We start from the raw sequence: 16,754 nt of genomic DNA, 5'->3' as shown, positions 1-16,754 counted from the left end.
TTTATGGGATTAGTTATCTTGTAAGCTTATATATTTGGCTGATTCATGAATGAAAGACATACGATTACAAACTCAATAATAAACCCTATTCTCTCTTATCTCTCTTATCATGGTATCAGGTTCATTGGTTCGATTCTCAACCCTAAATTAAACACGCTTCTTCCGCCTCTTTCTTTCTATCTTCCTCGTCATCTCTTCGATTCACAATGACGAATGGAGATGGTACCATGGTCCACTCTTCTACTTCCAAAACAATTGATGTTTTGTCTCCTTTTTATCTGGGTAATCATGATGTTCCCAGTTTATCCATCACTCATGTCCTTCTTCGGACTGATAACTATGAGGAGTGGAGTCGATCGGTGAAGCAATCTCTTAAATCGAGACGCAAGTATGGCTTTGTCGATGGCTCTATTCCCAAGCCGACTGACGACTTTATGCTTGACCAATGGGTCGTCGTTCATTGTACTCTGGTTCAGTGGCTTATGCGTTCCATTGATCCTTCCCTTAAGAGTAATATTTCCTACTTTGAAGATGCTCGTCTTTTATGGGACGAGTTGGCTGAGCGGTTTTCCACCGTAGACGGCTCTAAAATTCATGGTCTTAAGGCTCAACTCCATGATTGTTCTCAGTCTAAAGGTATGTCCGTCACCGAATATTTTGGTCAATTAAAAACGCTTTGGGATGATATTGCTGCTCATGAACCCGTTTTTAATTGTACTTGTGGAAAATGCACCTGTGGTATTACTAAAGACGCTCTCACTCGTCAAGACTCGGAGCGCTTGCACAAATTTTTAATGGGTTTGGATTTGTCAATTTATGCTAACATCCGTTCCCACATTTTAGCACTCGATCCTTTGCCTTCTTTAAATTGTGCTGCACAGATGGTTCTTCAAGAAGAGCGCCTCCGCACCGGTGTAAACAGGGCTCCGGCTGCTCCTGTGGATGTCATGGCGTATGCACTACGCACACAGGCGGCTGTTTCTGGACCCACAGACTGGCGGGCTCTTCGCGATGCCGAACGTCTTGAAAAGCGTAAAATCATTTGCTCTCACTGCTCTGGCACGGGTCATGAAGTTGGGTCTTGCTTTATCAAAACAGGCACATTCCCGGACTGGTGGGGAGATCGTCCTCGCACCGTTGAAGAAGTCCGTGCTAGACAGCGTGCTCGCACTGGTTCAGCAGCATCTTCGTCTTCCTCGGGGTCTGCTCGGGTTAATGTTTTGATGGGTGCCTCTTCCCCGTCTCTTGGTGACCGTCTTTCCGGTATGTGTTTTGATTGGATAATAGATACGGGAGCCTCCCGACATGTGACAGGTGACATTAATTGGTTCACTGATATTTCTTCCATTCCGCCTTGTCCTGTTAATTTACCTAATGGACACAGCATCACAGCCACAATGGCCGGCTCCGTTCGGTTAAGCGATAATTTAATATTGTCCAATGTCTTACTTGTTCCAACTCTCACCTGTAATCTAATTTCGGTATCCCAACTTATTTCCACCACCAATTATATTTTGAGTTTTACTAATGACTCTTGCTCCATTCAGGACCCTTCATCGAGGACGAGGATTGGAGCCGGTAAGCTGCGGGATGGACTCTATTATTTTAGTGTGGTGGGACGGACAGCGAGTGTGCATCGGGTGAGCGTTGCCGACTCCTTTGATTTATGGCACAAGCGACTTGGTCATCCTTCAAATAAGATAGTTCATTTACTTCCTACTGTTAGTAAAAACATTTCTAATTCTGATGTTCCATGTGATGTTTGTCATCACGCCAAACAAGCTAGACACTCGTTTGATTTAAGCAATAATAAGGCAAAAGACATTTTTTGAATTGGTTCATTGTGATTTATGGGGTGCTTATCGCACACCCTCCTCTTGCGGTGCTAAGTATTTTTTGACGATAGTGGATGATTACTCTCGCGCGGTATGGGTATATCTTCTTCTCGACAAAACCGAAGTCACCACTATGTTTCTCAATTTTATTGCAATGGTTAATACTCAGTTTAATAAACGGATTAAGATGGTCCGCTCTGACAATGGAACCGAATTTAATGTAATAGCTGATTTTTTCGACAAACAAGGCATAATTTTTCAAACCTCATGTGTCGGTACGCCACAGCAAAACGGTCGCGTAGAACGGAAACATCGTCACATATTAAATGTGGCGCGGGCTTTATTATTTCAGGCCGGTTTACCCACTCGTTTTTGGGGTGAGTGCATACTCACAGCTGCCCATCTTATTAATCGCACTCCCTCAATTGTTCTCAATAAAAAGACGCCTTTCGAGCTCTTATTCGGGGTTGTTCCATCTTATGTTAATATCCGAGTCTTTGGCTGCCTTTGCTTCGCTCATAATCAATATACTAAGGGTGACAAATTCGCAAGTCGAAGCCGTAAGTGTGTTTTTGTGGGTTACCCGGTTAATAAGAAAGGATGGAAGGTGTATGACCTTGATAAGGGTGAATTTTTGGTGTCCAGGGATGTTTGTTTTTATGAGAATTATTTTCCATATGCAATTACTCCTTCCCCTGTTTCGGCCTCCTCTGAAATTCCAGATACTCCGTCATCATTTGACACCGCTCAAGAAGCTGCTACTACTATTACGGGTACGGATAATGCACCCCCTGACTCGAGCACTGATCAGTCTGCCTCGGTATCTGATATTGAGGGCAACACCGACACTAGTCCTTCTAATGATGCTGGTACTCCGCCTGACACTCCTCCGTCTGAGAATGTTTCTAATGACGCAGCTGTAGGGCCTCTTGGGCGTGGACATCGTCTGAAAATTCCCTCCACTCGTTTGCGTGGTTTTGTTCTTGACACCACCAGTCCATCCACCACACCTCCGTCCTCTCCCGACAGCACCGTGACTTCACCATCCTCCTCCTCAGGTACGCCTTACGCTATTACTAATTATCTTACTTGTGATAAGTTTTCAATTCCTCATCGTGGTTTCTTAGCTGCTATCACGGCTGGGATTGAACCTACATCCTTTCGGGTTGCCATAACCGACCCAAAATGGTGTCAAGCTATGCGAGAAGAAATCACCGCTCTTGAGAAAAATGGTACATGGGAATTAATGGCGTTACCTCCAGGAAAGAAGGCTCTTGGTTGTCGTTGGGTATTTAAACTCAAGTATAAATCGGATGGTCAAATTGAGCGTCACAAAGCGCGCCTCGTTGTTTTTGGTAATCACCAGGTCGAGGGCATTGATTTCGGGGAAACTTTTGCTCCCGTTGTGAAGATGTCCACTATTCGGGCTTTCCTCGCCGTCGCTGCTATAAAACGATGGGAATTACATCAAATGGATGTTCACAATGCCTTCCTACATGGCGACCTTAATGAAGAGGTCTATATGAGGTTGCCTCCGGGTTTCGGTCATGGTAGGGACGGGAAGGTTTGTCGTTTGCGCAAGTCTCTTTATGGCCTTCGTCAAGCACCACGTTGCTGGTTTGCTAAACTCGGGACGGCCTTACGTGCCTATGGCTTCACTCAATCCTATTCCGACTACTCATTATTTTCATATGCCAATAATGCGGTTTGTCTCCATGTCCTTGTTTATGTTGATGATCTTGTTATTTCCGGCAATGATCATTCCGCTATTATTCAATTTAAAACTTATCTGAGTAATTGCTTTCATATGAAAGATCTGGGACATTTGAAGTATTTCTTAGGTATTGAGGTTGCGCGAAATTCCGACGGTATTTTTCTTAGTCAACGAAAATACACTCTTGATATTATTTCGGAGGCTGGGTTACTCGGCGCTAAACCGGCTGCTACCCCAATTGAACAACATCATACGTTGGGGTTAGCTAATGGTGCCTTCGTCGAGGATGTAGAGTCCTACCGTCGTCTTGTTGGAAAGCTTGTTTATCTTGCTGTCACCCGTCCTGACCTCACTTATGCCGTTCATATTTTATCTCAGTTTCTCCATCAGCCCCGTAAAGACCACATGGATGCGGCTCTTCGAGTTATTCGTTATTTGAAGAGCAATCCGGGTCAAGGTGTTTTGTTGCGCAAAGATAGTGAATTACACGTTTCAGGTTGGTGTGACTCTGATTACTCCGGGTGTCCCTTAACTCGTCGCTCAATTTCCGGCTGGGCTGTTTTCATTGGAAACTCTCCTGTGTCTTGGAAGGCCAAGAAGCAACATACCGTGTCCCTTTCTTCTGCCGAAGCTGAGTATCGCTCTATGGCCGCCGTCTTGTGTGAACTTAAATGGCTAAAGGGTCTTTTGTCTAGCTTGGGTATTTCCCTTTCTCGTCCTATGTCACTATTTTGTGACAGTCAGTCTGCCCTTCATATTGCTCAGAATCCCGTCTTCCATGAACGGACTAAGCATATCGAGGTCGATTGTCACTTTATTAGGGACGCTATTTCCGAAGGCTTGATTACTACGTCTCACGTGGAGTCCGAGGCCCAAATCGCTGATATCTTTACCAAGGCGTTAGGGTCCGTTCAGTTTCATTTACTACTCCGCAAACTGGGCGTCATGAATCCACACGCTCCAGTTTGAGGGGGGGTATTGGGCATATAATATCGACTTGATATTATACGATATTATATGCCTTGTTTACGAGATATTGTTGACTATTATTGTTATTGTAATCCCTTGATTTATGGGATTAGTTATCTTGTAAGCTTATATATTTGGCTGATTCATGAATGAAAGACATACGATTACAAACTCAATAATAAACCCTATTCTCTCTTATCTCTCTTATCAAGATCACCTCCAACTCTCTTACAAGATTCAATGTTAAGGACTGCCCAAATTTGAGTCGGACTGAGCCTGATACTCCGAAGCTGTTGTCGCGGAATTGCAAAACAAGGGATACCTCACCCCTCTTTTCTATAAATGTATGTCCTTGTGATTCGAGCTTTGACAAAGTTCTATGGCATTCCAAACTTATGTCTTTCTCTTAATTTTTTTTTTCCATGAATGTATAAACATTGTTTCATGAATCGATCCCTTCTAGTCGATTCATCAAAGCACTGGTTGGGAAATGGCGATAGGATATCAATGCTTACATGTTCTTTAACATAGTTGTACTCGTGACAATGAATTATTTAGACACCTTGTACTTGTGTGGCTTATTCTACTTTGTCCATGATGTTGTTGAATATTACCCCTTCCCTCTCGACCAATAGTTATTTATTGGTTTTAAAACAAAGATTAAAAAAAAGAAAAATGGATGAATTTAGATATCTGCATCCGATCCGATTATTTTGGATACCCGAACATTGAATATCCGAAACATTTGGTTTGGATATTGGATATCTAATTTCAGGATTTTTAATAGAGATATCTGATCCGAACTAGCATTTTGGATCGGATACCCGATCCGTACACTGCCCTACTTGCTATGCAGGTAGGGGATTGATTTGAATACTTGTATATTTTGGTTGTGAAATTTAAATTTAAATTTAAATTTAATTTAATCGTGTTAAAAAGTACTCCCTTTATTTTCATATTTTCAACCCATTTGCTTTTTGCAAGTCAAAGTTTCCGATCTTTGACCGTCAATAAGTTCGAGATTAAAAAATATTTATTTATAAAACTAAAACATTAACAATTAATATCAAAACATCTTTTACGAAAAAAAATTTCAAGAAAAAAAAATTAACATATAGACATCGAAAAATACGGTCAAAGTGGCTTCTTGGAGACCACAATGAAGCAAATGAGGTGAAAATAGGAAAATGGAGGGAATATTTCGTACTCTCTTTGAGAGTTGAGACGAATGCAGTTGTAAGGACTAAAAAGCCTTATTCTTTTAGATTTAATTTAATCATGTTAAAAAGTACGCCGTTCTCTCTTTGAATGTTATTGAAACAAATGGCGGTAGTAACACACTAAAGTCTTGTTCTTTTGAACATAAAATTTCAGGTAATTTCAATCCAATTCAACCCTATTTAATTCAGTTATGCTTCATTCAATTCACTTCATCTCTTTACAAATTAACTCTTATTTCAGTGCAGTCTAGTTCAATTCAGCCAAAAATAATACATTTATATAGGCTAATCCGGAGGTTAACCCTACGGGGACAATATTGTACTATTATATGTCGTGGACACCGGCACAAAAGAGCCTAACAAAGATTAAAAAAAAAGATTAAAAAAAATGAATTATTTAGACACCTTGTACTTGTGGCTTATTCTACTTTGTCCATGATGTTGTTGAATATTACTCCTTCCGTTTCGGCCAATAGTTATTTATTGTTTTTGAAACAAAGATTAAAAAAAAAAAGGATAAATTTGGATGACAAAGACACATAACAGTATATATGGAGTGTAGCCAGAATGGAAATAGATAACTTTCGGAGAACGTATAACAAACCAGAACGAATAATGTGAGGGGGCATTGAACCAAATATGCAATAGAGATCCCCTGTCTCATTTCGTGTCTCATCTTGTGTCCATCACTTTTAATAATGACACATAAACGTACACTTTATTGTTTATTATTGCCATTTATATCCTTTGAAGTGTGATCAGGGCCGACCCTGAACATGTGCAACCCGTGCGGTTGCACAGGCCCCCGTTTGTTTGGGGCCCAAAGGTTCAAGCTAAGTAAGTGATATATGTAAACTGTGTAGGTTAGGAACCAAGAACAACTAAGGTAAGTCAGAATCCCCCTACTACTAATCAGTTTGGTTGCAAAAAATGCAAGTTGTTGGAGGAAGGGGTTGGGTGACTATTGTCTCCACCTACTACTAATCAGTAATTCCCCTATTACTAAGAGAATCAAAGTTCTCCAAAATTTTCCCGCTCAATTGAAATTGTTCTGTGATAATATGATTGGTCCTCACTTCTCACAATATATCATAATAATTGTATACCATAAATAAGAGATACTACTACTAATTTTTAATTTATAAACATACACTAATGAGATATTTTGATTTTTTTATACATGTATCATTGCATTAGTATTACTACTAGTTTAGATCTCGTGCAATACATGCACGGTATATAGAGTTTTTTATATTTATAAAATCTTGTATAAAATAGGTAGCTCATAATTGTTCACATTTTTTTCGTTTTGACAAAAAAAAAAGTTGGAACTGAAAATTAATCAAAAAAACTGAGTAATGAGTCGAAATGTATTTTAATGAAAATATTTTTATACAACAAAGCTTATGATTTCAATTTATAAATTTTTCTCAAATCTTTTTATCATGAAACTAATAACAACGATTTAGAGTTTTTTTTTATATGGATATAGGTTAATTATCTAATAATACCATCAATAAAAGATTTAATAATTTATAATTTTATATTATTTTTATTAATATAATTTGATAAAAAGATATTAGGAGGATATTATCTATTTATATTATATATTCGGTTGCGATATTGATTGTATTTACACTATGCCTTTGTAATTATATAAGTCACCTTTGGCTCATTAATAAAATCAAACCTTTCCCTGATACGTTTTTAACATGGTATCGGGATCTCACACAAAAACAAAACCCTAACCCTAAAGCACATCTAATCACGAAAATCATCAAAATTTCAGGGTATGAGTTTAACTCATTCCAAACCCCTAAAATTGGTGAATCAAATACCCCCTTAGATATTTGTATTCTAGCAAGATGGAAGAAGAAGCAAAAAGGGACAGAATATCCGAGATGCCAAAAGAAATAAAGGAACAAATATTATCATCCCTTTGTATGAAAGACGCGATTCGTACAAGCTCTTTGTCTTCTGTTTGGAGGTACACTTGGGTCTCCCTTCCTTTTCTTGATTTTGGGTTTGACGTTTTTGAGCAATTTACCTCTTATTTTAAGACTCTTCCTATTAGTCATCCCAAAAAGCGACACCTTTATTGTTCTATTTTTCACAAGGCGGAGGAGGAAGAAGACGATTCTGAATCATCAATCGATAACACTGATTATTATAAGTATACTGATTCGTATGCTTGGAAAAATGATCATCAAGAAGTTGGATATTTGCAAATGATGGATGAACTTTTGCAAATATACATTAAAAAGAACCCATCTTCGCGGGTTTTGAAAAAGATATCCCTTTATGTACCTATGCTTTACGACTCTAAGATGCGTGATTATGGTGCTCTTGTTGTATCCCGATGTCTTTCGCTTGTCAAACACAATGTTACCGAGCTTGATTATTGGATCAACAACTTTGGGGAGTGTTACCGCCCTAAGGATTCATATTATGCTTTGCAAAATTGTCTTCATATTTTAGATTCGAAAACTTTAATCAAGCTGGAGTTATCTGGATGTTACTTGGATATAGAAAAAAACGTCGACATACCAATTGATCTTCCCAATTTGAAACACTTACGTCTAACAAATTTCAATGTAGACGAGAATATGCTGGAGACCCTGCTTGCTAAATGTCCAGCTTTGGAAAAGCTCGTATTTTTCTACTGCGAGGGGTTTAAGGTGCTCCGAATTCCAATGCTTTCGAAATTAAAAGAGCTCGAAGTTGATCAGCTACGTGATTTTGATCGATTAGAGATTAATGCAATGTCTCTTCAATGCTTGGTCCTTATTAACGATTATACAAATAAGTGGAAACTTAAGATGGATTCTAATTCTTGTAAAAGCTTTGTTAATTTGGTCCTCCATGGCTGTGATGTAACGGATGATTTCTTTAATAATGTCGCGGAATTTCCACACTTGGAAACCGTATCCCTTATAGATTGTCCTAAATTGAAGCATATTAAGATCACCGGCAACTCTCTTACAAGTTTGAAAATTGAGGAGTGCCCAAATTTGAGTCTAGCTGGGTTCGACACAGCCTTATTCAGAAACTCGACAGTCGCTTCTACAACAGCTTCCTTATTCCAATATGAATGTGTCTGATTCTGAGAAATTGTCGCATAAGTAATAAGTTTCCGTCGAAGGATGAAGGTTTACATATTTGTTCACTTTACAATTTACATAAACTTTCCTGACTTTTTTCTATTGTTGAACTGTCCATTTTTCTTTATAGTCTCATTAGAAGGTGGTAATCGTCAATTACACCCTCCGTCCGTGTCATTTTTTTTACTTATTCCATTTAATTTATGGGTGCTCGGTTGTTTGTTTATGTTTTTATATTAGAAATATTTCTAGTTTTTTTTTGAAGTAGAAAACAGATTATTTTATATATTTGGAGTTTTTCTCGAGTGTGTTAATGTGTAGTTATCGAGTGGGTTTGAATGTTCGATAAATGTGTTTTGACGAAATAGGTTTTCGTTGGGTTTAGATCTGGTTACTTTGAATCCAGAAGTATATCCCGGACCTTTGATTGACTACGCAAATAGGCAATTTGGTGTAAAGGGAGTTATAAGAACGATTTTGATGGTGCTAGGGTTTAGAAGGACTACTGTTCATTACTTTACCAACTAAGCTAGTTACCATTATCCCTCTTTCCTCCCACTATCCCCCTTCTCCTCCTGCCGATCGCCGGAAATGGGGTCGTCTTTCACGACCTGTCTCTGGCGATTCGTCACTCTATCTCAGATAAATGACAAGGACGAGGAAAAACAACGACTTTACTCAATTTTCTTGACTTCATCTGTTAATGAATGAACTACATTAGTTGGCCTATATAAATGTATGAAGAGTGCTCATATTATACATTAAATCGGGACTTGCTAAATCCCGCACACAATTTTACTGAATCCCGCACATTTTTTTGCCTTATTCCAAGTTTATCCCTCTCATTTCTCACAAACAAAGAACCCTAAAAGAGAGAAAAGAGAGAACAATTGATTACACCCACCCGCCTCCCCTCTAACCACCTCAACCAGCCGCCCCTCCAACCACCTCACCATACTAGCCGCTCCTCCAATAACCACCCCCAACGCAACCAGTCAATTGTGAAAGAATATGAAGAGCAGAAGACAATATGAAGAAGGTTGTTTCCTTGCATTCAATCGTAGAAAAGCACAAGCATATATACAAAGTAAACCCTACCTTGCAACTTAGGTAACCTATCCTAAGATAATCTTACCAAATAATTACATACCTATATTACAATATTTACTATATTATGATAATATGCAAAAGATATGTGTATTATTCTTTTCACTCCCCCTCAAGTTGGAGCACTTGGTAAGCCAAGTCCCAACTTGTACTATAAATGATCATACGCTTCACCACCCAAAGCCTTCGTAAATAAATCTGCAATTTGTTCCTTGCTTCTAATGTGTAACGTATGTATTGTGCCTTTCACCAAATGTTCTCGAATAAAATGACAGTCTATCTCAATATGTTTTGTGCGATCATGAAAGACGGGATTCTTCGCAATATGAATTGCCGCCTGATTATCACAATATAAGGTCATTGGCCTTGAATGGAAGACCCCTAAAGATGCGAGAAAAGCCTTAAGCCAAATGAGTTCACTCGTTGCACCTGCCATGGCACGATATTCGGCTTCCGCCGTCGACTTAGCTACAGTGACTTGCTTCTTAGCTCTCCAAGATATTGGTGCATTTCCTAGTGACACGAAATAACCACTCAAGGACCGTCTAGTTATCGGACAACTTGCATAATCTGAATCGCAATAACCTCGTAAATGTAAATCCGAATCCTTCTTCATAATGATTCCTTTATTTGGATTCATCTTAACATATCGAACAACCCGCAAAGCCGCGTCCCAATGCTCTTTTCGTGGCTCATGGACAAATTGTAACAACAAATGCACAGCGTAAACAAGGTCAGGCCGGGTAATTGTGAGGTAAACTAACCTCCCGACGAGTCTCCTATACTTCATGGCATCCCTTAGAACATAACCAGTAGCCAGTGCCAAACGATGGTGCTGCTGAATTGGAGTATGGGTCGGCTTCGCATTTGTCATGCCGGCTTCTTCGATAATGCCTAATGCATATTTTCTCTGGTTCAAAAACAATCCCTTTGAGCTATGTGCTACCTCTATTCCCAAAAATACTTCAAATAGTCCCAAATCTTTAATACCAAAGCTCTTATCAAGAAATATTTTGAACCTTTTGCACGCCTCTTCATCATTCCCAACGATTATCATATCGTCTACATACACTAATACTCCGATAAAAATTCCATTTTTATTGTATGTGAATAATGAATAATCGGCTAAAGATTGGACAAAACCATACCTCTTTAATGAGTCCGTCAATTTCGCAAACCAATTTCGGGAAGCTTGTTTCAACCCATATATTGATTTTAACAGCTTGCATACTTTATTCTCACCTCTCTTTTCGAAACCTTGAGGTATTTTCATATATACTTCCTCATCTAATTCTCCATGTAGAAAAGCATTATTCACATCCAATTGCTCAATTGTCCAATTCTTTGCCACGGCTACAGCTAACATGCATCGCACACTGGTCATTTTTGCAACTGGCGCATATGTCTCATGATAATCAATTCCTTCAATTTGTGTGAACCCTTGAGCTACAAGCCTTGCCTTATATCGCTCTATGGTTCCGTCTGCTTTGTACTTAACCTTGTACACCCATTTACATCCAATGGGTTTCTTCCCTTTGGGTAATGACACGAGTTCCCATGTCCTATTCTTTTCCAAGGCATCTATTTCTCTCCTCATGGCCTCTGTCCATCTTGAGTCTTTGGCCGCTTCAAAATAGTGACTCGGTTCTCGAATTTCGTCAATTTTTGTTAGAAATGCCATGTGAGAACTAGAAAAACAATTCGTAATAGCATAATTGACTAAGGGATAACGAGTACCTGGTTTCGTGGACTTTGCTTGGCCGTGGTGAGCATCATGGACGGGGTTTATTACCTTAGTCGACTTGCATATGTAATCCTTTTTCCATGCCGGTTCAAATCGCTCTCTTGCTCCCCTGCCAAGTCGCTCCTCTCCTGTCTGACCAGTGCTCATGTCTCCTTTATTTGTCCTTTCCTCCTCTTCACCTATTACGTTATCCCCCTGACATTGTGCATCCACCATTTCTTCATCACTCCCCCTTACTTCTAGGGCATGTTCTACACTTGCACCCGTATCCACATACGGCTCCATATCACCAATGTTATCTTGAATTGGTGCTGAATTGGATTCACGCTGTAAATTCATTTGTGACAGCGAGAAAGGAAATACGTGTTCGAAAAAGGTTACATCCCGAGACACAAATAATTTCTTTGCCTTTAAGTCATAAACTTTCCACCCCTTTTTGCTATGAGGGTATCCTACGAACACACATCGCTTTCCTCTTTCCCCGAATTTATCTCGTGGTTTGTCCTTGTTATGTACATAACAAAGGCTCCCAAATACTCGAATTCCCTCCAAATTTGGTTTCTCATTGTATAACAATTCATATGGTGTCCGATTTTGTAATAATGGTGTGGGAGTCCTATTGATAAGGTAAGATGCGGTAAGTATACACTCCCCCCAAAAATAGATAGGTAAGTCAGCTTGAAATCGTATCGCTCTTGCCTTTTCTAATATGTGACGATGCTTCCTCTCCGCTCGTCCATTTTGTTGTGGTGTATCTGTGTTACTAGTCTGGAAAACAATTCCATTTTCTTCATAATAATACTTCATGGGGCCAGATAAAAACTCCGTTCCATTATCACTTTGCACAATTTTAACTCTCTTGTCAAATTGTGTTTTAACCATTTGACAAATTTTTTTTAACAAATCACAACCTTCACTTTTTTCTTTCATTAGATATACCCACACGCCTCTACTGTGATCGTCTACTATAGTCAAAAAATAATGTGAACGTGATAGACTAGGAGTACTGTATTTTCCCCAAATATCACAATGAATTAAACCAAACAAGACACCACATCTTTTATTATTAAGCTGAAAAGGCGAACGAGTTTGATTGGCCCGACAACACGGGTCACAAATTTGACTATTGTTCCAAGATAAATGAGTACCAACTAAAGACGAAAAATGAGAAAGGACTCTACTTGATGGGTGTCCAAGTCTTCGATGCCACAATTGGGTGTCCTTCGAGAAAGACGCCTTTGCTACCAATTCTTCTTTGCTCGGCTTGAAGTAATAAACCCCATCACGCTGCTCACCCCGTCCAATCTCCGTCCTCATAGACCGGTCCTGCATAATACAATAGTCAGGATGAAATGTTATTACACAATTGTTTTCCCGTATCAATTGCTCAACAGAAATTAAGTCACATGTCAATGAAGGAACATAAAGGACATCCTTTAGCACAAAATTCGTGCCCAAAACAGCTTCACCGTGTTCCTGTGCTTCAACGGTTCTACCGTCGGGCAGTCCAACAAGTGATTTTCCTTCTGTTCGAATATTTCGAAGACATTCACGCCTTCCCGTCATGTGGTGCGATGCTCCGCTGTCAATCATCCAATTGTTATGTACTGTAAATTTCATACCTGAATTTTTGTCACTACCTTCCGGGCTCGTCATCAGGAGGCTTCGAATACGTTCCACTTCATCTTCAGTAAAGGGAATATTGGTGTTTTGTTTCTGCCCTTCACCTTCCTTGAAATGCGACGCACTTCCCACAGCATTTGCTTGAAACCCATTCGACTGACTACGTCCTCCCTGACGTCCTCCTCCTCGGCCATAGCTACCTCGACCGTTCCCTGCTCCTCGACGGCCTCGCCCTCGGCCTCGAGCCTTAATAACCTCATACCCATGCTTTTCATAACAGTTTTCATCAGTATGATAATATTTTTTGCAATAATTACATTGCGGTGGTTCTTCTTCATCCGTCTCCTGTCTTGAGTAGCCGCCTCTGCCTCTTCCTGTTCCATATGTCTTTACTGCCATTGCAACCTCATTTTTTTCTTCCTTTATCTTTGTCATTGTCGTGTGTCTCTCTTCTCTGAGCACGAGTGAATAAGCCCTGCTAAGCGATGTAATCGGGTCTTCCATTAAAAGATTGGTGCGTATATTACCGTACAACACCGTGTCTAGTCCCATCAAAAATTGATGAACTTTCTCCTCCTCTCGTTCTTTGGCCAACATCGATGCAGCTCCGCAGGTACACTTAGGAACCCGGCTGTAATTTGCGAGCTCATCCCATATCGTCTTCAAGCGAGTGTAGTATTCAACCACGGTTTGTCTACCCTGTTTACACTCACTGAGTTCTCCCTTTAATTGATGGACTCTCGGTGCATTTCCTTCCGAGAATCGATCCTTTAATTCTTCCCAAATTTCAGCGACCGTTAGTGAAAACGAGATGCTAGCATGTAGCTTGGGATCAATTACATTCCTTAACCACGACTTTAACATAGCATTACATTGACGCCATGCCACCGATTCAATACTGTCAGTTCCCTCGACATCTTCTGGTTTTCCGACCTTTCCTTCAACGAACCCCAACTTGTTCTTCGCATCAAGGCCGTTCTTGACGGCATCCGCCCATAAATCATAATTATCGCCGTTGAAAACGGTTGTTGTGAGCATTAGATTGGGATTGTCTGAAGGATGAAGATAAAGTGGTGAAGTCATGGGTATTGTTTGTTTTTCATTAAATTTTTGTGCGTTTTTGCTACCTTCTCCTGGCATGTTGATTGAAAAAAAATTCGATGAAGTTGGATCGATATGAAGGCTCACGATACCATGAAAGAATATGAAGAGCAGAAGACAATATGAAGAAGGTTGTTTCCTTGCATTCAATCGTAGAAAAGCACAAGCATATATACAAAGTAAACCCTACCTTGCAACTTAGGTAACCTATCCTAAGATAATCTTACCAAATAATTACATACCTATATTACAATATTTACTATATTATGATAATATACAAAAGATATGTGTATTATTCTTTTCAAATTGACAACGAACCTCCTTGTTCGGCTCCTCTTGCTCCGTTGTTTTGATGTGCTCGATTTTCACGCTACAATGTCACACGATCCATTCCAAGTTATACACCAATTATGTTCTTCATTATCTCATCTAAATTTTTTGAATTAATGTGTCCATGGCTGGGAAAAATCACTTGTGATCAATTGTTAACAAGAATGTGAGGATTTGTGGAAATCTTACACAGGTCATTTTTTGTTAGAAATGTGAGGATTTGCGTAAACAATTGGAGATCTGAAAGATCTGTGATATGCGCTAATCAAGATCGATAATCATATTAACAAATTGGTTGGATTTTGGTAGGGGAAGAAAAAATAATTATAAGAAGAAGGGTAGTGGTGGAAAAAAGTGACAAAATGTGTTGGATGTAGTAAAATAATGTGTAGGATTTAGCAATTACGTAAATCTAAAGCGACACCATACTTTCGCATTTTTTAGGCGATTCAATGAAGATATATACTCTTGTAATATTATTGTTTCTGGGAAATGTTGGAGAAAATGTAATATTACCTCAAACAATTGCGAGAAACCATCTAAGCTCATTGTGGTGCTCTAAGTATGTACACAAAGATTATGTTGGTCCGATGAGGTTAGGTGGCCGGCCTTGGTTGCAGCCGGGTTGTTATTGTGTCTTGCCACCAAAACCCGGTGGAGAGATGTATCAGTCTTATAAACCACCACCAGAGGCACCACCCCCGCCACCACCGCGACCTCCACCTTATCAAATAAAGAAAAAGTTCACACCGCCCCAAATTACACATGAATTTATGTAATTAATGCATGTATTAAGTATTTATTTCTTTTTTTAGTTCATTATATTTATCATAACCCTTTAATTAAATGTATCAAATAAAAGGTAGAAGTAAAATTGGAAGTTTAGGAAACTTTCAACTTGAATTTATTTATATTTATAATTTATAACTAGTATAGGCCTCGTGCAATGTATGAACTATGTTTATAGAATTTTACCTTTTAGTATAATATATTTATAGAGTGCAAATTGAAAATTCATTATTTTTTAACGTTTTTCATCATTGTATTTTGATTTGAGAGAAAAAAAAATAATTTAAGTAATACTCATAACATAAAATGTGTATTTTAATGAAAAAAATTTTTATACAGATTTAGTGATATTTTTTCATAACTTTTTTAATATCATATTTTTAGCTACAACTCATCTAACTGAGAACAAAATTTTTATCAATATTAAAATAGGAAAGAAAATAATCAAAATAGGGGAAATATTTTGGGCGGGAAAACTTTGAGTTTTTCCTATTCATTTACTATATAGGGGATTTATAATTAAATCCGACTAGTCAAATCAAATTTGGAATTATTTTATAAGCAATTTTTCCTAAAAAACAACTGTGAAAATAAAAGAAAGATTATAAAAACTTCGAAGTTAAGACGATTTTAAGCAACATCAGTTCTTACAAACATACAACTCTGTTACCCTGCCAACTCTGTTGCGCGCCAATTTTCCTCACAATCTACCTCGCTATACCCTAACTTCGCGCTCAAGCCATCACCATCCTCCGTCGCCACAATTTATTATGAAGAAGATGAAGAAAGAAGTAAAAAGAGACAGAATATCAGAGTTGCCAGATGAAATAAAGGAACAAATATTATCATCCCTTTGTATGAAAGACACGATTCGTACAAGCTCTTTGTCTTCTGTTTGGAGGTACACTTGGGTCTCCCTTCCTTTTCTTGATTTTGGGTATCACTTTTATTGTAAATTTACCTGTTTTTTTTGCCGTCTTCCTGCTAATCACCCCAAAAAGCGACACCTTCATTCTATTTTACACGACGAGGGGAAGGAGAAGAAAGTAGGAGACGATTTTGGATCGACAGTTGATGACACGGTTGATGATTCTGATATTGATTATTGGTTTTCTGTTTCTGATTCTGATTCCGATTCTGATTCTGATTATGATTGTGATTCAGATGTTGCGTATTTGCAAATGCTAGATGAATTTATGCAAGTATACATTGAAAAGAACC

General features: G+C 38.8%; 1 protein-coding gene and 1 long non-coding RNA gene across 2 annotated transcripts; one reads left to right on the top strand and one right to left on the bottom strand.

Moving 5' to 3' along the window:
• The first annotated feature begins 7,603 nt into the window (after positions 1–7,603).
• LOC141594489 (F-box/LRR-repeat protein At1g55660-like) lies at positions 7,604–8,839 on the top strand. Its single transcript, XM_074414505.1, has one exon. The coding sequence runs from the start codon at positions 7,604–7,606 to the stop codon at positions 8,837–8,839; it is 1,236 nt and encodes a 411-aa protein (XP_074270606.1).
• Positions 8,840–13,740: 4,901 nt separating this feature from the next.
• On the bottom strand, positions 13,741–15,048 carry LOC141594019 (uncharacterized). Its single transcript, XR_012521980.1, has 2 exons — positions 14,733–15,048; positions 13,741–14,446 (listed from the first exon to the last, which is right to left on the bottom strand). It is a non-coding gene; the product is annotated as an uncharacterized LOC141594019 (long non-coding RNA).
• Positions 15,049–16,754: the final 1,706 nt, after the last annotated feature.

The sequence above is a fragment of the Silene latifolia genome, chromosome 8, assembly GCF_048544455.1.
Source record: "Silene latifolia isolate original U9 population chromosome 8, ASM4854445v1, whole genome shotgun sequence".
Taxonomy (NCBI): Eukaryota; Viridiplantae; Streptophyta; class Magnoliopsida; order Caryophyllales; family Caryophyllaceae; genus Silene; species Silene latifolia.
This window is presented reverse-complemented; position numbering and strand designations above follow the sequence as displayed.

What these genes read in the sequence shown, in the direction of transcription:
- LOC141594489 (XM_074414505.1), top strand. Translation starts at nt 7,604, where the DNA reads ATGGAAGAAGAAGCAAAAAGGGACAGAATATCCGAGATGCCAAAAGAA.